Source organism: Neopsephotus bourkii, unplaced genomic scaffold (genome assembly GCF_033783945.1).
Source record: "Neopsephotus bourkii isolate Nb327-2 ecotype Australia unplaced genomic scaffold, CSIRO-AGI_Nbou_v1 NB_1572, whole genome shotgun sequence".
In the NCBI taxonomy this organism is placed as follows: Eukaryota; Metazoa; Chordata; class Aves; order Psittaciformes; family Psittacidae; genus Neopsephotus; species Neopsephotus bourkii.
The window spans coordinates 6,866,069-6,892,250 of NW_026902048.1; the positions used below are offsets into that span (position 1 = coordinate 6,866,069).

At 47.5% G+C, this 26,182-nt stretch overlaps 1 protein-coding gene across 5 annotated transcripts in view; it reads right to left on the bottom strand.

The window, feature by feature from the left end:
- NTRK3 (neurotrophic receptor tyrosine kinase 3) overlaps positions 1–26,182 on the bottom strand; it is a 205,723-nt gene that overhangs the window by 143,503 nt on the left and 36,038 nt on the right. For all 5 annotated transcript variants that reach the window (XM_061371323.1, XM_061371327.1, XM_061371324.1 and 2 more), the window contains 2 exons: positions 8,750–8,818; positions 1,304–1,461 (listed from right to left, as the gene is read on the bottom strand). In XM_061371323.1, coding sequence (XP_061227307.1) covers positions 1,304–1,461; positions 8,750–8,818 — 227 coding nt within the window. The remainder of the gene's footprint in view (positions 1–1,303; positions 1,462–8,749; positions 8,819–26,182) is intronic.

Sequence of the window (26,182 nt, forward strand, 5' to 3'; positions counted from 1 at the left end):
TCTCTCCAGGTTGAGCCGGTGTCAAACATGGCCACACAAAGACATGCCACCCTCAGCACTGAAGGACAAAGACAACAACCCTTGAGTTGTCCTCGTGCTTGAACAGACAGACTCTCTTTAGAGGAAAGCAGACCAGTGTGGCTCCCTGTCCTTTCCAAGACTACAAGGTCAGAATGTTCTCACCCTGCGCACCAGCACATTCATGTTCCCAAATCAACACCCTGCTGTCCCCTAGAGTCTAACACCACCATTGGTGGAGCTACCTCTCCTCCTGCCCCTGATCCCTAAGGATTTTTTTTCCCCTCTAATCCTTGCAGATTATTCTTTCCATGCAGGGAGGAAATTACAGCACTCTCTTAAATCTTATTAGTTCATCCACATGCGAGCACACTTTGGCCAATTTCCAGAGCTTAATAAAGGGACATCATGAACTTGAAAATAATTTAAAAGTCATGCAAATCTGAACGTGCATGTTGTCTGTCCTCTACTGCTGCAAGAAACCAACCCAAATTCCTAGAAAAGGAAAGAAACCTCTGGGTTTCCTCCTTTTATTTAGCCCTTGAGTTTGACAGCTGCTTGTCTATAGACAGTTTAATTGTTGTGTTGAAGGTACACCTCCTTCTCCTCACTCTGCAAGGGATGCTTTCCAGTAATGGCAACAGCAGAGCAAAACCTGACACCAAACAGGCAGCTGATGTGTGAACAAGGTGAAGGAGAAAGGGGTAACTATTGAACATGTCTCGTGATGCTCCCGGGGCCACTGGAGTCTTTTAAACATCAGCAGGCAACAAAAAGATATATAAAAGTCACTCCTGCCTCTTCCCTGCAGATATGGGCTTTCAATTGAAAAAAATAAAACAAAACAAAAGAAAATGAACAGAGAAGTGCATTTCCTAAGAGTAATTATGAAAGATACAGTAGCAGTGTCTTTTAATGATATCCCGCTTCTAGGATTTGTTAGACAGCTGAAGAGCAACATGAAACACACACCACCTTTTCAAGACATCACAGACTCATCACAGACACTCTGTCAAGTAACAGCATTACAGTGAAGGAAATGCCCCAGATCACCCAATACCTCCACACACAAATAAACAGCAGTCCCACATTTAACCAGACACTCTATTTTTAATACACAAACTACCCCCCATCAGCTTCAATTGTCTTGTTCGTGACCACATGGTGGGATTCTCCTGCACCAGGTTACCCAAGCAAATGGTCGAACCAGAGGTGCCAGACAGGACAGGGGTTCCCCCCCAGCACCGTCTTGGCTTCCCTTGTGCCTGGCCCTAGGAATGCTTACCACACTGGGTGATGTTCATCTCATGCAAAGGGATGATGGCTGCATCCATGTTCATGCAGGAGAGGTCCTGGTACTGCAGGTTCGCCTCACCCTTCTCCTGCCAGAGCTGGATCCAGCGGATGTCACAACTGCAGTTAAAAAGGTTCCTCTCTAGTCTCCTATGGGCAGAAAGAGTGTGAGAAAGGATGGTGGGATGGGAAAGGATGAGTAGGGCCATCGGCTGGCTCCAGGCTGCCCCAGCAGAACAGCCACCATGCAGGTGCAAGGGTCCCTTTAGGGCTAAGGGAGAATCTCCTCTGTGTTATTTGCCTAGGGTCTTGTGGCATTCGTTATTCACCTCTTTTCCATCTCCACAGTGACAGAGGTTATACATCCATGTGTTTACAGTCTCCTTCACACATACACACAAGGTTTTACATCTCCCAGGGCAGCACATAGATAAACACATCTTTCACTGCAAGATCTGCACATCTGCATCTTGATCCCACAGCCATCCAGACACCCAAAGCATTCATCCCTCAGCAAAGGAGCAGGCAGCTCCTCACTACTCTATAATATAGATTGACATCTTCAAATCCCACTTCAATAGGGTCCAAAACCCTGCTGGGCAAAACACCCCTCCAGTCTCCACAAGCACTCAGTGAAGCTGGCAGCAATCCTCCCGAGTACCTTGTACGAACACAGCCTCCTGGTGACCCAGGACACGAGCTAATGCACAGGATATCATGCATTTTAATCAAATCAAACAGCACTGCACTGAGACCCTGCTGACCTGGCCAGGAGAAATGAAGAAAAGCACTGTCTTTAATGTACTTCATTTAAACCACACTTACACATAGTTTATATACCGGGAATGTTTATTATAATTGATTTTCCAACCTATTAACCATTTCATTTACATTTTTAAAGCCCTGCAGCTCTCTGTGGAGATGCAAGGAGGGCAAGTCACAGCAGGGAGGAGAGCCCAGTGCTCAGCCAGGATAGACTTGAGTTACCAACACAGGTTGCAAACTTGAGCAAAACAGGAGATACAGCCTGACCACATAACTGTGGGGCAAAAGAAAACAGGGAGAACAGGAGCCAGCACTGTAAAAGATGAGTTCAGTCACCTTAAGCAGACAGGTATCTCCAAAGGTCAAAACGTTGCTTCAAGCAGGATCTAGATTCCCCTGTCCTATAGGAGGAAGTTGTTTTTCTGGTCTGTTCCATGTGCTACTGCAAAATTCATGCTTGCTTTTACAAAATTAATTCCACCAACTAACAGGATTTGGAAACAACCTTCCAAAAATGTGCAGCTCCTGTTACGTCAATACAGTACTGCAAGAGGAGGAAGAGGAGAAAGGATTTTCTGGTAGCACCCATGGGTGTTCAACCTGAACCTTAACGATGCCACTTTAAATCTTCTCATAGAACAAGATGCCATCTGACTTTGGGCTTTTTTTTTCCGCAAGAACAAACACTCAGTTAATCTTCACTCTGTGGCTTTTCATTAGTTCATTCCTTTCCTGTCAAAAGCACGTAAACCTTTTCAATGCAGATACAAAGCTCAGACAAGCAACTCAAAGGCCAAAGCACTAAATTTAACAGACCAGAGCAGATTAGTGCAGTGATTTGGTGGGATTCAAATGACAAGGCATTAGCTTCACGCTATGACAGGTACTGACAGTGTTTCACGCAGGCTTTGCATCCTCTTCAGCATGGCCATGAATCCCATCTTCTCATAAGGATTCTCCCAAGGTCAGTGCTACAAGCAGGACATGGGATGGCACTTGCTAAGAGCCATGGATGCAGCTAACAGCAGATCAGGTATCATGAGTTGTACCCTGGGACCCAACAGGATGCTGGGGGAGCTCACAGACAACAGGGGAGAAATTCTGTTCTGCTGCAAATATCCTCACAAAATGAGGCTGCAGGGGAGATCTGCTGTCCTAGCACTTAAAGGCAACTCTGTAAGTAATAGACAGCAGCCTTCCCAGCCCATTGCTAATTCATGAAGGTCCATGAATAATACAGGAGCAATGGGCTTCAAGACAGAACCTACCCACGACCTGCTCCACCATCAGTGATGTAACTAGCTCTAATTGAGACCCCCATGGGAGCTTTTGCACAAATTAACTCCCATCACCAGCTGGATGTGCCACCAGCAGCTGGCATGGCACCATGGGTAGAAAGGGCACAGATGTGTGCACCCATTTTCACTAACATGCATTGCAAAAGAACTCTTGACATACGGGAGATGTCATCTCTCCTTGTCTGGAGCCTGCCTGCTATGCCAGCCAACTCTCCAGAGAAGTGCATAGGGATTTCCACACTCACATTGTCTAGAAACCTAGACCTCCGTTTCAACCTGATCCAGCTGAAGATGTCCCTATTTATTGCAGGGTGTTGGCCTAGATGACATTTGAAGGTCACTTCCAACCCAAGCTATTTACAATTCTCTCCTCATCCCTTGCAGGGATCATTAGGAGCTGAAGCTCCTTCCAACTCTTCCTCCCAGAACTTCTCTAAGACTCCACTACTAACAACCCTCTGCTTGCCAAGATGAATGCACCTTCCCTTCTCTGCAAGAAGCAGTGCCTTAGGCATCACAAGGCTCCCTTTGGCCAAAACCCACCGTCAGGCCAGAAGACATCACCACGTGCTGTGGAGATGTCTCCCATCACAGTGTGAAGGACAAAGGTCTTCATTGTTGTTGTATGCTTAATGAGTGCAGGAGCACCACAGTGATAATTAAGACAAGGGGCTCCTTCTCATCAGCTGTATCCGGCACAGCTAACTCCCAGAGAGGACAAGTAAACCCAAAGGGCATTTTTGCACGTAGCCTTAGCCTGGAAACGCTGCCAAAGCATCATTTGGTTACAGGCGCTCAGGAGCTGCGCACACTCCCTTCTGGAGGCCCCGTTAAAACTGAAAATTACTGTGAGAAATAGCAAGTATCACAGCTAGGAGTGAGCTGGGGTCCCTCTGCACAAGCAAAGCTGGTTCTGCACCAAGGAGCTGGCCCAAAAAAGACCAGACTTGCACATGGGCCAGAGCCATGCGCCAGCCCCTGGTAAAGGCAGCAGGGAAGTAAGCACACTGCAGGGCTTGTGTTTGGGACAGAGCAAAACTGTGACAACCATGTCCTATCGTGTCAGTTGAGGGGACAATGACAGAGCAGAAACCCTAAAGGCACGTGGGCAACCAAGTCAGCACTTCAGAGACAGTGATGCTGCTGATCCCAGCTTTGCTCCCCACAGAAAGCTGTAACTGCTACCTCCCAAAACTGCCTGGGCAGCCTACATCAGGGCAGACCAGGGCGGGAAGGGATGCCATCAGCATCCCAATATGTACCGGGACAGACAGAACTTCACACACACGTCGAGCAGGTTTTTTTCAGGCTAGGCAGCTAAATGATTCACATGCCCTGTTCCACACCTCCCCACTCAGCAGCTAAAGCAAAGCTGTCTGCAGCTAAAACCTCTCAGAGGGCAGTGGAGATCCTTGCCACACTTTTCCTGTCTGTTTCGATTCACATAAAATTGCTGCCAAGGTTTCATACACTTGCAATTATAACGCTCTCCTACCTCGGGACTGAGATCGCTTCCCTAAGCTTGAGAACCAAAGAGCACCCGGCAGAGAGAGAACAAAATCTATTTTTGTTTTTCATTTCTATTTATTTCCCAAAACCAGGACTTCTCTTGGCAGTCCAGCCAGAACTGTTATTTCCAAACCCCTGCCAAAAAGGAATGGGATAGAAAAGGAAGAACTCAGGGAGTGACGCAGGATGGCTGGATTAGCTAATGCAGAGAGCAGGCAAGTACCCACTGTCTACCTACAACTCTGTTAGTGTGACTGTTGGCGGCAACAAGTTTAGAAGCTGAAGGCACAGATGATAAGTTGGACTCAGAACATTAAGAGAGACACTGCTGTGCCCCATCCCTACTAAAGCCTCTTGCTGTAGCATCACAGAAACATACTGCAGAGCAAGCTAGTAGAGACGGCTGGTATTAGAAATGCTCATGGGCCAGGCAGAGCAGTGAGATGTTCAGGACTACAAGGTCTTATACAACCAAAGATGTAATTGGATCCAGAGTTTTAGGTCTTTCCGGGATGGAATTTCTTGAAATGTCAGCCCTAAGCTCTCTGAGGACATGACAAAGGAAGCCAAGGACATGACAGAGGAAACCAGCTGTGACTTCTGGATAAGAAAGGCTCTAAGTCAATGTTTATGAGCTGTTGCATGTGTCAGATGTTTCCCTGTGCACACTCAGCTTCAGACTTTGGAGGGTTGTGCACACATTAGCCCAAACCCCTGCAGTCAAGGTCAGCCCGTGCTGTGGGAATTAGGGCTGGAGTCACTGGAAACCATTCCAAGCCTTGCTTCTGGCCAGGAGGAAGAAGAGATAATATTCTTTGGAAGTGTGCCTCAGTTTTGCCATCCTTTCATCACTGAATCAGCAGGGGAAAAAAATCTCAGCTCTGTTGAACAATAAAAGAAACTGTGCTTTAAAGCAGTACCATTTTCCTGAGCTTGGTATGCCTCGAATGCAGCCAGGCAGCTGTTTCAAGTCCCAAATTCCCATCCACCTGCCTGCTCTCATAGCGTGGCATGATCTTCCCATTAGTCTTCTGCTCTTTCCTCCTCCATGTTCACCGTGAGCGGCTTTGTCAGGTCCTGTGCTCCATGGCAATCTCCTCATTGCATCATTTGTAGCTAATCTTCTCCCAGCACTCTCCTGGAGGATGATCCTCCCATTGCTTCCCTTCCTGTGTTCCCTGCTGCTCCAAGCTGCCTCACTGCAAGTCAGTTTTGCCTTCAGTGACTATCCCCCCCTCTGCATCCACAGTTACCTGGTAGCACTGGTACTTAACGTAAAGTGCCTCTGGTGAACCACTGCAGACCTGCATCCACTTGTCCCACCAACCCTCCCTGTAGACCTAACCCACTCAAGAAGAGCAAACTCTTTCCAGCATCTATGTGTCTCTGGGCTCTTCTTTTCTCTGCATAGCCGTGCACAAGTGCTGCTGCTCAGCCTGCGTCCCTATGGTCTGCTGCCTCTGCATCAGTCTCTACTGCTCACCACCTTCTTCCTTTCCAGAGTGTTTTGGCTCGAATTCAAGTCCTTGGCTGATGTCAGTCTGCAACTCCCTTTCTAGCTTTCACCAGTGCTTCACACTCACTTTATGTGGGCCATGTATTCTGTCTCCCTCCCAGGTTCTGGAAGCCTCCTTGGAGAGCTCAGTGTGCCAAAAAAACTGTCTTTTACTCACCCATCCTCTGCATTTCTAAAAAAAAAATAAATACAGTATTTCCCACTTTTGCATATCTACAACTAATTTCTCCCCATCTTATGTATTTGATTTGCCTCATCAGCAGGTCCCATCCTTCTAGCCCACGGTAGATAACATATGCCTTTAGCTTGATTCCCAGAATCTTTACGTGAATGATTACTCAGATCTTAAGTTACACATCCATGCTGTCTTATCCCAAATAAATCCAAAGTTCAGCACGACAGTTTCACATCCCCAGGGAGAACACGGCAGGCGCATCCCCTGCCCCATTAACATCTATGTCCCAGTGTCCATCAGCTAAAATATCTCTCTCAGCACACTTTAGGGAACAGCACCATCACCTTATTCTGGTACAGATCACCCTCCTTGCACTCACATGTATGGAGGGTCCTTAATGACAAGGAGCACCACTGACCATGCTCTTACTCCAGCACAGCCAACAGCAAGCCAGGCCCTGCAGGCACTCACATTTGTAGGTCTAAGTTGGTCACTGGAGCTGGTACCAGGGGGTAGTTTGCCAAGGTCCCTTTCACAGCCTGGTGGCAGGAGAGGTTGGGCCAAGGCTCCAGCTCTGTGTGATGCCAAACCTCCCCTCGGGACACCATGGACACCACAAACCACATCAGCGCCACTTTCCCACCCCATCACCTATTTCTACCAACCAGCCATGTGATCTCTCATGTTTCTATCTGCATTATTTCTTTCATCAGTCAAAGCTTGTTATCTCTGAGAAAACAGCCCTTGAGCACAGTTCCCTCCATTTGCCAGGCTGCAGAGCACTCACCCCAAGTGACTCTGCTGACACCAATCAAAGCCACTCCAAGTACGGCAGCTTCCCTGTCAGGATCACTATGGCAGGACAGCACAGATCTATACTTCATCATGTGAGGACTAGCACACTTTACTGCCCAAACAGCAGCATCTCAATTCCTTTTATGCTCGGTATTGGTCTTTTGAGCCTGACTTGGGCTGGCAGACCTGAGACATGCCTGAAGAAACACAATATGACCAAATGAAACAAAGCCACATAAAACCAAGCCCTGTTGGAAGTATTGCCATTAATCTGCAGGCTCACCATTACTCCGGACCCTGCCAGTGCCTCTAGCTCAGGACTGCAGCCCCATTTGCTCTTCCACTCTTGGGTGTCTCTTGGGTAACAATCATCCATCTGAGTTTTGCCAGACAGTGCAATGACAATAAGTAAAGGTCTAAGAATACAAATGACTCATGCTATTAAACTTGAAACCTGAGCCAGGCTAGAAAAATATTTAGAACTGTAATGAGTAAGGCGATAAATTCCAAATTCAGCATTTCAGCTCTGCAAGCCAGATCCCCCCATCAGAAGGGCGTTTCTCTATTTTCTAATATCACCATTAGTATTTTTCATTTAGCAATCTGACAGAAATAAAATACACTGCAGTAACACCGGTGATAACACACTTACTCCCACTTGAAAGACTGTCTTTATTCTTTCATAAGTCACTTCTAGCTTACAGCTCTATTGATCATCAGTGAGGATGAATGGAGCTTCCCAGGATCCTCTGGGACAAATCCTACATATATATATATTTTTATACCTAACAAACAACTATTTCTAAAATTCAACAAAATAGGTCATCAGGGCAACGCTCCATTGATTTCATGTCCACTTATTCTTCAAGCACAGCGCTGAATGCTCTATCAATAATTCAGCCAGCTGAAGGCCACCAGCGCCCCAGGAGAGATACTATCTCATCTCCCACACAGGAGCTTCAATTACTACAGAGCAAGGGAGACATTTGCCTAAAAAACAGGGGTGTCAGATAAAGCACGTCCATCAGCAGGAGGAAACCAGTTAGCCATACCCTGCAACAGATGAGGATCAGGTATTTGAGAAGATTCACTCAAAACCTGGCCTAGTATTTCCAGTGTGTTCCCAGAGTTAGTCAACCATTTACTACCCCAAGCATGACTTGCTCACCATCCCAACGTTAATTAGCCAGCTGCTGTGAAGTTGAAAGAGAAGCAGTTCTGCTCTGGTGCTCCTGTAGCCAGATAACCCTCCCAAGGATGGTGCTGCCCACTGGAGTTCTAAGTGATTATTCACAGGCTTCAGAATAGCTCTATTTGGAAACTGTTCCTCCTCTCAGCCTCCCCTCTTCTCCCAGGAGATGATTCCAGGGTGGGACTTACAGTTCAAAGAGTCGCAGGGTCTGGAAGAGTTGCCATGACAGAGTGGTGAGCCGGTTCCCAGAGAGGTCTCTGAAAATTAACAAGAAAACAAAGTCATGGTAAGTAATTCCTCCTGCACGTGGCCCTACCGCCTCCACAGAGCTCATCGTCCCCCTCAACGAGGAGCTTGTCAAGCAGCTTAGGACCCAAGCTTAGCTTTCATAATGAGAGATTTTAATGAGGATGAACCTAAATGGAAGTTTCTTATTTACTTTTCCAAGGGGGAAATAGCAGAAATGTTAAAAACCAACCCAAACAGACTAAGAGATATCTGATTCTTGCCCCTGAGTCTGGAGCTCAACCAACCATAAGCAGAAAGAGCAAGTCTAATCTCAACCTGAACAAAAAAATTATGAACAAGCCTCATGTTAAAAATAGTAGCAGCCAGGTTCAAATGACAGCACAATGATTACCCAAGGTGTTACCGTATGATCTGCAGTAGCCGTCTTCTCAAAGCATCCCGGTACATGGTTGTGTGCTGTTTGCACCCAGGGGTACTGCTGCTACAGCAGCTAACAGCTCCCCATCCCTCTCTCCATCTGCCCAAACTTGCAGAAACATCAATCTCATCTACCTGGGAGAGATCTGCAACCCAGCACACATTACCTCTTCAGCTGAAAGCCACAGAGGATGCAAGAGTGTAAAGCCAACCAAAGTACTAAACTAGAGGAAGGAATGTGTTTGGGGCAGAGTGAGTGAAGAGAAAAGCCCTGCATTTCTAACGGTGTAAGAAGGTAATGAAACACTTTTGTAGTGTTGTAGTTGGCAACCTTCCTGGGGACTCCTGGCCAGCCTGAGAGCCACCAACTGAGGGACCAGCCCATGGGGTGAGCAGAGGGATGGGTGGTCACAAGCTCTGGAAGAAACCTAACTCCTTCCATATCCATGCTGGCCTCCAGAAGAAACAGGAGGTGCTGCCTCCCATCCTTTGCTGAATCCACCCATGTCCCTGCCATCTCCTTCCCCATCACAAGCTGCCTGGATGGGCTGCAGGCAGCCAGGGCGGCTTGATGTGGGACTGCAGATGGAAAGAGAGATGAAGGACCAGAGGCATGAACTACCTGCAGGTTCATTACACTCTCAGCTGGCCAGAGAGGAGGTATGGAACAAGGTGGCACAGAGGTGACAGTGGCACTCCAGCCATGCCAGGCTCAGCACACAATCCCTGTTTGATTTGCAGAAACATGTTAAACCAGGAAAACAAATCCTGGAACAGCTCCTGCTGATGCAGGTCTAACACACAAGGATTTGTGCTAGGAGTTTCATTTGTTACTATAGACCAGGCTGCAGCAAGGGCAGACATGCATTGGGCAAATGTAAGAGCCCAGGCACCCACACGGGAAAAAACACTCTGGTCCTGTCCCACTGGCCACCAAGTGATGCTGCAAAGGCCAAAACTCTGCAGTTAGGTCTGTATTCACACAGCAAACCATCATCCCAAAGGCTCTCCACAAGCCTGGCAGAAGAATGAGCCCAAACACCATGATGACACAGTGCTGCATTGTTAAATTCTGGCTCTGCTTCACACCAGACTACCCTGCTGTGGAAACCATGGCAAACCACAGGTACCTCATTTCACATGACTGAGATCCCACCACCATTCCTACGGCTGTAGACAAACTGCTTCGAGCCTCCAATAAAGTTTAGAAAGGTGGTAAAAATAGCAGGTGAAATTGAGTGTGTTTGGGGGGGGTACTGCAAAACTCCCTTTATCCACCCCGGAGCACTGAGCACCTGGAAACTCTGCAAAAAGACAGATGAAAAGTAGGAGGGGAAGGAGCAGCTCACTGCTACTGAAAAGCAAGGCAGTAAATTCCCTCCCCCAACCCAGAGAGAAGAAGGAAGCGTAAAGGGGGATGCATGAGAGACAGCAAGATGTGGGAGAGAGGCAGAGATGCAGAGGAGGGAGCGAATCTTGCTGGAATGTCCTTTCTCAAAGGTCATGTTTTGCTACATTAGGCAGAAATGTCAAGAGAAAATTGGATTCTAAAAGAGAAGAGAAAAAAAAAAACAACAGGCTTTCCACACAAATAAGGGAATCAAAAATAGCATGATCGTGTTATTACAATTTAGGACACAGAGAGGTGGAGGAAAGAAACTGCCTCACTAATGCAAGGAGCTTTGCCAGGCAGATGTGCTCAGCGTCTGAAATCCCTGGAAACTAACTCCTACCACCTTCACCCTCCCTCAGACAACAAACCACAGCAAATATTAGGCAAAAAGGAGATGGGTCTTCCCTTGCACACAACTGGCACGAGACTCTGCTCCCAAAGGGGAAAGCCAGTGTCCAATCTGACCTGAACATCAGCTTCTGCTCAGGGGACACTTACCAATAGCTCTGTTTCTGATCAGCCAGGACATACACACTGGGAGGAACGTGTTTGTCATTAGACACCTCAAATGCTTTAAAATGAGAAAGGCCCTTGCAACAGACCATTGCAAAGGTCCCTGATCTCAGCACAGAGACGGAAAGAAACTGTTCATGAAAACACACATTGAAAATACACCATTTCAGTCACAGAAACCCCAAAGGTCAGAGGTGCCAGGGTTGGGCTTCCACATACAAAGTCTATCTTTTCTGTCACAAAAGATAAAGAGCTGCTATGGAGAAACCTCAGGGCACAGCACTGATTTCTCTCCAGAACAGATCCATCCTACACACTAGATGGGGCAGGTTTCCTGGGGAAGATAGCGTGTGATTGTGTAATTAGAGACGGTATCACAGTACATGCACACGAGGAGATTAAATTATAGCTCCATGGGTGAAGCTCTGGGCTCGAGCGCTTTGTAACTCTTGATGGTACTTGTGAGCTTCCCCCTGTGCTCAAACCTCTACTCCATGCACTGAGTTTCCCACTATAGAGCATGAAGAGGGGGGGACTGGGGAAAATCAACACACCCCCCCTCAGCTCCAACTGCCTGTTCTGCCATCCCATCCCTATTTCGAAGGCTGAAAACCTGTTGTCACCTCCAAACCTCTGCCCCCTGCAGTTTCTGACTCCTTTACTTTCTCCCACCCATCCACTTCTCTCCAGCAGGCTGAACCACACTACCAATTCCTCTCCAGCCACTCCCAAATACTTCTCATCCCCAGTTGCCTTACCCATGCCAAAATTCCTATGATCTTCCCCACTTTTACATCCCATCCCCAGCTTCCCAGCAAGAGCTGCTGCTCCTCATCAACCTTATTCGCTTCCAAATGTCCTCTGCCAAACTGGATCCAGAGCCATTCTGCCTACATAAGGAGACATTCCAGAACAAAAATCAAGTCTTCCAAGCAAATCTGTCCTTTGACAAAATTTCTTACCCTCTACAAAAGGAGGTGCAGGTGGCTCTATGACAGGAGCATCACTAGTATTTTCTAGCTTGAACATAACAGATTAGTGCCCCCAATTTTGCCACCACCTCAACAATTTGAGCAGGTTCTTATTTGAAACTAGAAAGAAATAAGAAATAATAAAAAGAAAAATAATTCAGCCAGGAGCAGACACCCAACACAGAAAACTTCAGCCTGAGCAATGAAAACCTGGCAGAGTTATAGGAAACTGGAAGCAGCCCTGTAGTGAAGCATGCCAGAGAACCTTTATAGCAGCCTATGCATCAGCTCCACCTGTAATAAATCTAGCACATCACACATGGAAGAAACACAGGGGGGAGAGAAGCAAAATGTCTTCCCTGTGTATTTCTTATCAGCAAACAAACAGGAGCCTGTCTCTCTCAGGACAGACCTGCCATCAGTGCTCCTTGAACATATCCATATTGCTTCTTGCCCTGGGATATTTTGTCCATCACTCACAAGGTGCTATTTTGTATGGAGACAGTCTTTAGAAATAGTTGCCAGGGACCCACATGGGAAAAGCCATTCTGGAACAGGTTTCAAAGGAGTTGGTTAGGGGGAGGGTGCTGTATGGAGCTCATCTGAACCAGGTCTCGGGCAGCTGACTCAACCCACTCATGACTCAGACTCAACACTACTCCACTCTCTGCCTGTAGCAGCAGCCATGCTCCTCATCATCACAACATACCCCACCAGCCTTGTTCACCAGCAGCCCCACACATGCCTCAGAGGCAGGACATTATCACTGACAGCAAAGTCTCAGTTCTTCCTCTTTCCCTCTACCCATCCTTCTCCATTTCAGGAGGGGACACGCTGCATCCTGCACACTCTCCCCCTGCTCCTGCAGCCACTGGGGAGACCTTGCTGGTGAAGTGACCATTGCCATTTTGTCCCAGTTCATGAGCAATAGATGGGGCCATGGAGGCTCATCTGCTGAACAAGCTCCTGTGTTTAAAAAGGGACGGGTAGGTGTGGGAGACAAAGAGGAGTTTGAGTGCAGCCCAGAACAAGTGGACTTCAGTGCAAGAGAAGACGGCACATTTTCTTTTCCCTCAATTACCCAGCAGCCAAAAGTGTTTCCACTACAAAAGCCATTTTTATTCTGCTAAATTAAGCCAGTTGCCTCATTAATGACACCAACAAGGAGCCCCTGTAATTAAACTGTAAGCTATATTACGCAGCTCAGCTCAATGCAATGGCAGAAATGCTGCTGCTGGGGAGGATTCCTCTGTGCCTGTCCCTCCTCCACCTATCTCCATCCTCCACTCCAGTAGATGTTTCCACTCTGACACATCTACTTCTGCATGGGAGAAGTTTTTCACACGTTTTAATAACATGGTGCCACTGAAAACCCTGACTGGGGGGGATTAACTGCACAGAGCAGCTGGGGCTGATGGAGCACAAGAGACTGCCTGGCAGAAAGGAGAGATGCATAACCTCAACTTCAGTCCCCAGTGCTTGATATGCCACTAGTATCGTGTGGGACTCCGTTGATATTCCCTGTGCTCTGGACACAATGGGTGGTTCCCATTACCTCACAGTTCACTGTAACCTTGGCTGGGTGCTCATGGCCATGGTAGACGAAAATACCAACAGCTTCACATGCTGCTGTAGGGGTATCTCCATCCTGGTTTCATTTCTGCAGCCAAGCTGCTAAAGCTTTGGGTTTGAACCAGAGATACAGTGGAAAGTCATTCTGGAGCTTTGCTCATCCCTGCCAGATAACTCCAGTGACCTCTAAAAGCAATATTACACTCCCCATTGCCTGCCCTGCCCTTTCCTTCCCCCTCCCTGCTTTTCTTGTTTAGTAAGCAGCTTTGCTCATTAAGGGGAAAAATGCACTGTCCTCCCTTAATGAATGTGCTAAAATTACCCCAGCTGGTCCCACAAGCTGTGGCATTACAGGCCCCCCCTCCCCAAATCAGGCTCTGCGAATATTAGACTCAATTGAAACCTCCGATAGCTCAGCATAAAGACCCAGCACAACGCGCTTGAGATGGAGCCTGCAAAAGCCCTGGGTGATGCCAAGCACAGACAAAGCCTCATGTGCCCAGAAAGCAGCGACAGAATGGGACATGGTGCTAAATTGATCAGCCTGAGATTTCACAGCCACCAGCAGCTCTCCCATTTGTGCTTCCTGTCTGGACCCAACACCAGGACATTTGTATTGGTGCTATGGATGAGTAAGATAGTTTATACCACCTTACGGGTTCTCCAGCTGTGTTCTGGCATTACCTACAGTCCAGTTCTGCTCTTCAAGCAACCCCTTAGCAGCACCCAGGTCTTTACAGATCCCAAACACAGCAGAATCAAAAAGCCTCCAAGGCTCAATCTTCCTTTGTGAGTTTAGATAGTGTAAGTAACTCTTTTCTCATACCCACAGGTACTGCCCTGTGTGTTGTCACACAGTGTATCCCATCACATTATCATCTCATTACCCTCAATTTTTTCCTTGTTTTAATGCTAGAGCAAGAATTTTCAATAACTACCCAAATTCCAAGCATCCCACATCACAGGACAACAACAGACCGTCATCAGCGACCCACAACACCTAGACCAGCTAGCCCTGAAGGTGCAATACTGGAGGAAGAACCACCAACCCCTCTATTTCCCAGCTGCACAACCTCAATGCGTAATATCCCAACTGTCACTGAAGCAGGGCTGAAGGAGGTGGAAGGGGCTGGTCTCCTGCATTGTCCTTTAAACAACAGCGTTACAAAACAGAAGTTGCAGAGCAAGCAGGAAGACGAAAGGCACCACGCCTCCATCACAGGGCTCCCACGGGTGGTGCCAGTGACACATCCACCCCACGCCTCTCCTCCCACTGCCTTTGCCAATGCAAAAGAGCCAGTCCTGCTGCTGCCTTCATCCCAGCCCATCCCAAAACACTTTAAAGGCCATCTCCAACCCCATGATGCTTCCACACCCTCCAAGTCATCTCTTCAGAAACACCTCCCAGCTGCACAAAGCTTTGTCTGGAGACAAATCATGCCTCAGAGCTTATTGTTGCTCACAGTTTTGGTTCAGCACACACTACAGATGGGAGGCAGTCACCAGGTGTGGGTAATGTTGTCCCCTATGCTTTGAGGCAGATCAGACACAGGGATCTGGCCCTCTGGACTGCACTCATCTCTCCCTTGTTGTGTGCAGTTTCCACTGCTCTTCCCAAAGACATCTGGGCTCTCAGAGGACTCAATGAAAGGTTAAAAGCTGGGTCAGCCCTGCAGTTGCTTTTCCTTTGCCTGCCAGCTCCCCTGCAGGGCAGAGTCCAGCCACATCCATGGAACATGCAGTCTTCCTCTCAAGGAAAAGAAACATCAACCTGCAACAGGCAAGAGCCCTTCCCAACTGCTGCCCTCCTGCAGCTGAGATGTCCTCAGGGCTGCTCAGCCCCCACCCCATCTCTTCTCTCCCAAAATGTAGTAATTTTAGATCCATTAGTCCTGAAATGTAACTGTGCACTCGGCTTTTCTCCTGCTTCAGCACACAGAAATAGCACTGGAGATATGTGCTGATTGAGAGCAAGGGTTGCCAGCTGCCAGCTCCAGCAAGCTCCAGGGTTGCGTTTATCCTGCCTGTTTGCTTCAAATTGCATGTTTCTTCAAGCTAGGAACAGAGGATGACAGGGGAATGCCTCCTACTCACAGGTTTCCTATGGACCCAGAGCAAACCCAATCACTCTGTGTGAGAGCTCTGTGCTTCTGTGGGAAGGAGAGCTGTATGTCAGAGACATTACCCCGCATCTCCAAGTACGTGCTGAAACTAGACCCCAAACACGTGCCCTCCCAGGCTCTGAGTGTTTCCCACCACCTCCCCTCTTTGAATAGACTGAAGCAGCAAGGACAGGTACCCAAGAGGGCTCCCCCCAACGCACAGGCAAGCACTGGGAGAGCTGGACAAGATCCACAACAGAGCCTCAACTTCAACACATGGAGCACAGATGGTTTGGGATAGGGTCTGGTCCTTCTTCTGCCTCATGAACTTTGGCTGTGCTCTCAGCTGTTAGAGGGCTCCTGCATCAAATTTAAACTGAAATAAACTCCCCTACTTAGATGCCCAGAAATCAATAAGCCCTGAATAATCTCAACTCACTGCTCTTGCTGGAGATTAGGGAAAAGTAACAGCTAGGCCTGAGCCCGAATTTGCCTGAGGGGTGCCACAGGCTGCGATGGCTGGGATGGTGCTAAGCGCTCTGCAGAGCCTCTGAAGAAAGAGTACAAATATGAATACACACATACACACACACATACATACATACATATATATATATCTATCTCCCAGCAATAGCAAAACAACAGGGCATAAGGCAGGCTAAGCTCTCGGCAGACACTGCTAAATGGTTTCCAATTAATTAACTGATTACATGATAGAACAGAAGGGGAATCAAGTGAGTGCTGTTGACCTTTAAGAATAATTAATATCATCAGGATAGAAAAACTCGTCCAAGAAAAATAATTAGGAGGTTCTAATATTGCCTCCAAAGCCACATCAAAGGAGGAGAGGAAGGTTCTGGTTAATTCAGAGGCATGATTCCCAAGTATTTGCTAGTAAACCCATTTCTCCCTTATATTTGATTCCTCCTGCAGAGCTTCCCCACACACATGCTTCTTCCCTATCCCAGTTAACCTCCCTGTCTCCTCTCCAGTTCCATTTTCCCCATCAGGTTTTCTATGCCCCATTCCCCTTCTGCTCCATCTCAACCTCCTTTCCCAATGACTCCTTGTTCTAATCCTTTTTTGCAGCCCTCTGTCTCCAAACTGGTCTCTGTTCCTCCACAGCCACATCATTGTGCCTGCTCATCTTTGACCATCCCCAGGCTCCTCTCTCTGCTTTCCTGCACCTTAGGAGGGAGTCCTGGTCCTTCCGTATGACATGGATCTACTTTTTGCCCCCACTCACCACTGGCAGCTTCATAGGCTGACAGAAGGCAAGCGCTACATGCAATCCCAAAAAAGCCCTTCCCTGGTTTTCCTCAGCATTCAAATCCATCACAGAGGCTGGTCTGGGAAGCAGATGTAAGCGATGCACACCAACAGAAGAAAGTGAAAAACAGGGAACTCGTGACTTCCTTTTCTCCCATTACACCTCACCGAGCACATGAATACTCCCACCTCACTCTATTTTCCTTGCTTCTCCTTTCCCAGTTCACTTGGCCTACAGGTGCTGTGTGGGAGAGGGGCTGGAAAGCCACCGAGCCAGGCAGGAACTGCAGTGGTGAGCTTCACAGGGAAGGTCGCTTGAGCACACTGGAAGGGAGATTGCATGAGCAGCCAACACTTCTTGTGAGAGAAGCATAAAAAACCCCCACAGCCCTGGAATGAAACCCACCTTTGCAGTGAATAAATAAATTTCCTCTGCTGCTTATTACCGTTAAAACTTCAGTGGCTTGACACTTCATTAAATTATAGATAAAAGGAAAAATGCTCTTCCTGGGCTCAGAAAAGCAGGCTGCTGCCAAAGAGCTGTGTTTACACCAAGCTAATGAAAAGAAAGCCTGCCATCAGCCCACAGCACTTGCCCCACCTCAGCAGGGAGCAGAGCTACCTGTACCCACAGCATGGGAGAAGCAGATGGACACCACAAGGGACCAGAGCCAGGGAGCACACAGAGACAGTGTGCTGGAATGGGGATGTGCACATGTGGGGACCAAAGGGACCATGCTGTCAGCCAGCAGAGATGGCAGCTGCCATGTCCCATGCTGTGTGGAGGCTCCTGGCCACAGTGGGAAGTGAGACTGATGTGCTCCAGCTATGCCTCATCAAACGGCAAGAGAAACACTCAGCGTAGGAGACAGACAGCATCAAGCAGGGCTCTGCCTTACACCAGGCTGCTGCTTCCCTCCAGGGGCTGGTGGGGATGCAGAGCAGGAAGGCAGCAGGCATCTGGAGCACACCTGAGCGTGTGCATGGCATTTCGGGCAAAAATGCTCCTGATTGCAACTGAGCACACATGGAATGCTCTGAAGAGAGACCTGCCTGCACCTGTACCTGAGCAGTGGTACCATGTGCCTCATGACAGCCCAGATACACTTGGCTTAGGGGGACAGAGAACTGTTGGTGGCTTAATACAGGCAGAGTCCAGCAGAGCCTGCGTGCTGCACTCCTTGCTTATTACCACCTCAAAAGCAGAAGCATGTTTTGGTTTTGACAATTAGCTCTGTCGAAGAAAACACAAGAATGTCTGGACACAGTAGTTACATTTTTTCTCTTCTTCTCAACACATGATGTACTTAAAAAGGAGAAGTATCTTTCACCCACAATTTATCTTCAAACATTGGCCACTGTGAGGAATATTTTCAACTGAAAAGACTAATCATCATGAAGCACTGAGTACTTCAGATTGCAGCAGGCATTCTTTTCTTATTCTGAGACAGCAAATTACTCACAATTATCAACACACAAAACGGGATACAACAACCATTTAACCAAAGCCCACGGGTTGAAGTTGCAGGGAGACTGGATGGCAGATCTCCTACAGAACTACTCATGTGAAACACCCACAGCCAACAGCCAGGTAGCACTGCTGCAGGACGACTCCATTCATGCTGCAGAACAAAGCCAGTGCCAGGAGCCACTGCAGTTCAGAAAGTTTGTGCTGCATCTGTCAAACAGGCACCTTGGCAGACTGGATACATAGGAGGAGAAATGGAAGAATAAAGGCACTACTGGCAGTGAAATCAAGCTGGCCACCCCTCTGGTGGGCTCACATCTAATGTCTTGATCCAGCTTACAGCTGCAGCCAGCTGTGCACAGCTACTGCTCCACTCACTGCCCTGAGGTGCTTGGCTGGGGCTGGAAGGGAAATGAGTTTGTTCCAAGAGAGGGGCAAAAGTGCTGCATGAAGGGAGGCCAAGTTGCAGGCTGGGGTTGCACAAGGGGTATGGAAGGGAGGCTGGCTCAGAGGCCAGACTGCAAGCAAAGAGGCAGGGAGGGCCAAGTGGCCTGGATGAGGCTAGAGGCCAGGGCCCATGCTGCAGGCAGGGTGGCTGGGGCTTCTTCTAAGCTGCAGACCAAGAGGTCAGAGTTGATCTGGCAGCAGGGAAGACCAGCTTTAGGCAAAGAAGACAGGAGGGTGGACAACAGGGTTAGAGGCATGGAGGCTGTAAATCTGCAGAGTGGAAGGCAGAGAGACCCGGTCACAAACAGGAAGGCCAGGCCTGGGTTGAAGGCTGGAAAGCAAAAACAGGCTTCCCAAGGGCAGCGGTGGAGTCACTATCTCTGGAAGTGTTCAAAAATCCTGTTGATAAGGCCATTAGTGACATGGTTTAGGGGCAGACTTGGCAGTGCCGTGGTAATGGATGGACTTGATGATCTTAAAGGTCGTTTCCAGCCTAGTGGATTCTATGATTCCAAGCAGGGAAGCCCAGCATCTCTGTTGGAAGGCAGGAGGCTGGTGGTGCGGGCAGGAGGACCGGAGGCTGCCGCCCCTGTCCGTGGTGCTGAAGCGCGGCCCCGCAGGACGCACGGTGCCTGCAGGGTCGCACCCCACAGGACACCCGTGGGCTCCTGCAGAGCTGCTGGTCACCACGACCTCAGACACAGCTACCCACCGCTCCGGGGGCCGAGAGACCTCTGTCTCTGACTGGCAGCGTTGTAAACATCCCACAGGCTCTTGCATCCAATGTAATTCGCAGCTCATCCCTTCACAAATGAGGGTGCAGGGTGGTGGGGAACTCCACCCCCCTCTGCCAGTTTTCTAGTGAGATTTTATAATTCCAATAAAACACACCACTGCCTAACTCATGACATTTAAATTCCTGCCTAGTCACATACCATCGTGAATTAATGTCCCATCATTCACGCCCTATCTTATTGCTCAAATAACATATGATGTTAATGTTTCTATTTTTCTGCTCTGGTGCTTATTGCCTGTATATCAAAAAGGGAGAATCAGCCATGCAATCACACTGTTAGTAAAACAGTATCATGGAAATTAAAATCCCAAGTGAGATAACTTGTGTGGTCACTGAACTTTCACTCGTCCTGCCGCTATTGTTCACTTTATTCCCCAGAAGCTTTCAAAGCGGTTTTCATGTCCCTCTTGGAGAGGATCTTCCTCACTGTACATCACCTTTTACACTGGCACAGGCAGTTAAAACATGTCTCTTGTACCAACATCTAATCAAATGAGCCACAGGGTTTGGGGAGCAAGCAAAAGGGACAGCCAGAGGATGCTGCAAGTGACCACAGAAGCTTAGGAACCAGATCTGGTCCTTATCATGCCCAAATCTCCAGAAATAAGCTCATTCTCTGCTGCTGGAGGTCACAGAAGTGGTGAGGGTTAACCAAGACACAAGTACCCCTCATCTTCAAGATCACATTCAAAAGGAATGTCTGGTCTGTCTTTGAAGGGAAGCTCACCATCAGACATCCATCAGGCTGTTGTTGTACAGCAAAGACTCTGTCATAGAGAATGAACCCACCAAAACACCTCAACTAGTCTAAAGTACACATTTTACCCCAATCCTGAAGCAAGGCTTGTAAAAAGACACACACCCATGCATGACAGCATCATTCAAAACAACCCATCTGCAGACTTTTTTTAAGAGAAGATAGAAAAACCCAGGACCTTAGCATAACCACAGCTGCCCATTTCACATGTCTGTTGAGAGACAGTTGATCAAACTTCAGAAAGGGAAATAAGTCTCATAGGCACATATGCAGCTGGAAAGAACATACTGACATTTCAAAGGAAGGAAGGTATTTGTGATAGTGTTATTATAACTCATCTTACATTGCAGCAGCATCCCACAATTCAACTAGAAACCATAAAAGGTGTTACAGTGCAAATATATCAAATAAAACAATAGAAAACAGAGGTTATTATTCCAGGTTTTCAGATGAGGAACCGAGACAGGACAAGCCTTGCCTCAAAGGGCACAGTGCTTGTGTTGGAAACTTTCTTTCTTGGGTCCCACTAGAGTACATTGGTCACAAACTCACCATTCCACCTCCTATTACAATACAATAAACCCTTCTCCATGGCTGAGTGAAGCAGCCTGCAGCCAGGAATTAGTTACCAGCCCTCTGAATGCAGGTCAAGCGATTTCAACCCAGCCTGAAGGAAAACCATAGTCCTGCAGGGAACTGGTCTCCCCTCTGGCCTTGTGTACAATGGCAGGTAAAACACGGGACCTACCTCTGCTGCTGCAGAAAAAGAATCACTGCAGTTAACTGCTTATTACAGTTAACTGTTACCTGTGGTAACAATTAGGAATAAACATGACACCAAACCAGTGCTGCTGATTAGCATATCATCAAAGACACTGGCATCCAGGGGACAATGCAGATGGGGGTACAACAGGAAAGCTATGGAAGCAAAGGAGATGTTCCCGCTGTTTATTTTAGTGACTGCACTACAAGCATGTCCAGCATTTGATAGAACAACTGAAGACATGAGGGGGAAAATGACTCCCTATGTAAATTGTAGCACAGAGGTTTGTTTCTAGAAGGGGCTAGAGGAGGAATATCCTTAGAGTACAAATGGAATTCAAAGGGTGCCCAAGCTGCCTGCCTCATTAGGGATATTAAAGGAACTTTCACCTAATGGAAATTAAAGGCTCTTTAAATCTCATACTTCTTGTTTTGCCTATATTCATGGAGAAATCCAGTTCTTATTTAGTCCTTCACAAACGCAAAATAAAATGCATTAAGCTATTAAGGATGTGGTTTGGGTAATGCATTTACTTCATCCTTCAGTGAGCTAAGAGCTTACATATAGTCATATACTGTGCCCTGGCTGATATACACAGACTTGTTAGGCTGCAGTGACTCCAGAGTGTGGATGGGAAATCAACAGCAATTAACACATGCCATTTTGGGTTAGGAGACTGCCAGGATGGGGATGACAGCAGTGCAGTGATGAAAGGACAAAGCAGGGAGAAAACACCAGGAAGGGGGAGGAAGGGTAATAGGATATCTGGAATCAAGCACAGAGTTGCAGGCAGTCATAGGGCCTGGAGCTGGTTACAGAAGAGAGCAAAACAGTTTAACCCTGCTTCATATGTAACAATGGCTCTTTCAGAACAAGGCAATACATCATTAACCACCAAGCAGGGAAAAATGACCCTCAAGATGTGACCAAGAGGGAACACTGCTTTACCTTCAATAATTCAGCTTCTGATATTTTCTTTATTTTTTTATTTTGTGTAAGATCTCAAGCTCCCAAACACACAGACCAAAGGTGAACCTTGCCAGCCTTGCAGGACAGTTGTCTGCAGCCCTTCAAAAGCTCATAGGCCTCAGGTGTTGGGGGGCATCAAGTACTGTTCTAAAACAACACTGAATAGGGCAGAGAGAAGCTCGCCAACCTTGTGCTGCCCCAGCCAACTCAATATTCAGGGGATGCAGCCCAGTTTCTTTCCTACCACAGCCTACACCATAACACATCTATGGGAATTCCCATCTCAAAGCTACAAATTACCTTCAGTACCAGGGCACTGGGTTCATACAATACAGCACAACTGCCCTGAACCCAATCAGGACACAAAGTTAACCCTATCCTCAGAAGACAACACAACCTACAGGAGAGGTTCTGGGAGGCTCCAGCTTAGTCACAACTCAGGTTTACCTCTCTAAACAAGTCCACAGATCAGCCAGCTCAGTCTTCCACCAGGCAAAGCAGGTTCCTGTCCATCCCTGCCAGAACCTTCTAGGTCCTCCTCCATCCTCATTTTTGGTAGAAAAAGACTGACAGGATCACATAGATAAAAACTCCTGTGGAGCAGGCGATGTGACCATGCCATACTCAAAGTCACACTCAGCACAAAGCACTCCAGGATCTCCATCTTCAAGACCCTTGAGTGAAGACTGGAAGAGGAAGCTTGATCCTCAACCCCATCATTACTCTGAGAAGCAGCCCTGAGAGCGCTCTTTGATGGGAGCTGTGTCTTGGCGAGCCCACAAACCAATTCAGAGCATGTATAAACCTCCAGAAGACACTTTAAGAAGAGCCTCTGCACGCAGACAGAAATGGCGATTATTAATTTTCTAAATAGAAATCTGACTACTTAAGCCTTATTTAAAAGTGTGCCTGTCTCTATAATTACACAACCTTCATTTGTTTCCTTTAACTACACAATAAATAAGGTGTGCACAATTACCCTCTGCAAACACAAGGCAGTGCCTCCTGACTGAGTAGGCAGCTGCCCAGGAAAGCATTTAGAGGGAATCACAGTCTCTTAAGTACCTGCTTCCCAGCAAAGGGAGACTCAGGCATGGCAAATGTCAACTTGTCTGGTTCTAAGTATCACCTGCATGCTTGCAGCTGGGAGCCTACTCTCTTACATACACAGCTCTACTGTCCCACAGCCAGCAAAGGGTGGACGCTTTGGCCAACAGCAAACAGGTCCTGTCCTCTCCTGTGCACTGATTCCTGGTGCGCTGTGAACCTGAACTCTGCTGTGGACTTCCCAGTGCTTAAGAGGAATGCGGTAATGTTGCATTCTTCCCCACAAGGCACTACAACTTCTCTTTACTATTCGTCTCTTTATTGTAATGATTCATGCAGGAACTTGATATTGTCATAACTTGTAATCCTTTACCAGGTTCAAATAGATTGGCTCAGGCATTTCAGTATTAGAAGAAGGACAGAGTGAAAGCATGCAAGACTCCTCAGTAAGCTGTGCTAAACACAGCAACACAATAAATATGTATTCAGATTGTTTATGTGTCTGAAACTTAGGAACCATATCATCCTAAAGTCGTCTTGTACAGCCCCAAGCCAAAGACTGAGGTTTTCTGTCAACACCAAACATTTCCGACGTTCACCTGCATCACCTGCTAACACGAACTTCCACAAATCTTGGCTACAAGATCTGCTTGTGATTGCACAGCTGGGGGCTAAAGACAAATGCATGCGCAGAGGAAAGTACAGAAATAGAAGCTGCTGGGAGAAGGCAGTGTTATCTGTCCCATCTGAGAGGAGAAAACCTTGATGGAAGGCACTGGGAAAAAAGCTCACACAAGCAGGAAGCTGGGATTTAACCCAGGATAAGTTTTTTCCAACCTAATGGATACTATGGGGAGGGAGAGAGGAAAGAACACAGCTTTTGAATCCTCACAATTCATACATAAGCTTCACGTGGAAAAATGCCTGCTGCTTCTCAGACCCTGCTGTAGCACCCTGTAAAGGCATAGCCCAAGGTTCCGCCACCCTGTGGTAACACTCCCTGGCAGTGAGATCTCCCTGTCATTTATTAGGCTCATTTGCTATCTTACTGACTCAGCCCCACCTGTGACCATGCAAACAGTGAGCAAAGGAAAACCAGAGCAGCAGCAGTAATACATAGCCATAACTCAACAAGCTTTAAGTACACCATCCCACCGTCCCCACCTCACACCCATCCCGGTGCAGCCAGCCCCGCCACAGTGGGTTGGGACAGGATCCCATGCTCCTGTCGGCTACTGTACCTGGTTACAGCAGCCCAAAACCTACAGCAGAGTGACATTTCATTAATCCCTTTATCCCTGGCTCCTACGTGCAGCAGCTGCAGAAAATGTCAAGCCTTTGGTGAGCTGAGCTCCCCAGGAGGCAGCGGCTGCAGAGCAGTCAAGGAGGCACCCGATGTGTTTGCATGGCGCCATGGCCATGAAGAGAAGCCTGGGTGGCACCGGCTTCCTGCCAAGATGTTCAAAGTCTTGGGAGCCACCCCCAGGAGCAGCAATAGCACAGTGGCCCAAAAGCCTCTAGTGAGCAGGAAGGAGCCACCATCCTTACGAACACCAGGTCTCAGTCCCTAGGTGCCCGGCGTCCACCATGGGTGGTATCCACCTTGCAAACATCCATGCTGCCAGGTCCCAGGAAGAGCATCAAAACGCACTGGCAAACACTAACCAAATAATACACTTACTTGCCTCAAGCTTCACAAGGCAAAGAAAGACGTTAAGAACATGATCAATCTTATATAGCCCAAGCAGTAAACAAACACATATTTCATCACCACATATCAACCTTAACTCTTGACACAAGATGGATGTAAGGGGTTTTTTCCCCCCAAGCCTCAAAAGTAATATCAAAAGACAAAAAGAAACACTTTTGGAAAAAGCAGCAACACTTGCATATGTGCACATTAACACCACATTCAGCCTCAAAATGAGCGTACATGGGCTTTTAAACTACAACATTCGAAGTAATTTTGTCAGTAATCAAATAGTATCTATTTTATCTGCTAGATACAGAAACAGCAACTGTACAATTGACAAACAATCCCCCCCCAAAAAAAAGCATTAGAAGAAAAGGAATTCAGAGAGAAGGTTCCCAATCACAACCAACCACAGAAAACACAAAACAAATGCTACAAATCAAAATAACAGAGCACAGAAATCAGGAAAGTCCCAGCAGTCAGCATTAATGAAGGTTTATTATGACAAAATACACACTTCTTTAAACTCTGAAAGACCCCGAGCTTGTTCACAAAGCCCTTAACTATTCCTGCCCCTTGGTACTGCAGATCTCCTGTTTAGCAAGTACTTTACTGTCACTTAGCAACTGTAGCAGGTTTTCCAAAAACGAAGCTTTTGGGGTTTTTCAGTTCACATCATCTCTGAGCAAACATCAAAAGACAAATCTATCCTGCTCTGCAGGTCACATCCATCTCCCTCCCTGGGGAACATGCCCATATTGATGACCACATGCATCCATGGGCTCAAACGGATGCACACTATGGCCATTTTTCATGGAAGAAACCACTAGCACTGATTTCAAAGAAGCCACAAACATTGATTTCCAAGAAGCAGGAATTCACATACTCTCCATCCACCCCATGCCTCAGGCTGGAGCCTCTCACACTTTTCACCTTTTCTATCTATACCAGAGCTGAGAGGGGTTTGATCTTGGACACAGTATACCATGGAGCAGCTCGCACACCGGCCTGAAATTCAGGCTTCCCTTTATCACCTTGAAAAAAGTAAATACCCATCTAAGAAAAGAAATCAGTGCCCTTGGCCTCACAGATGTAGGAATTCCCAGGGTCACTGTAGTTGTTGGCTAATAATGAGCCAGCAGCTGGACACCTGTGCCTTGTCCCATGATAACAGGACTCCAGCCTCTCTGGCATA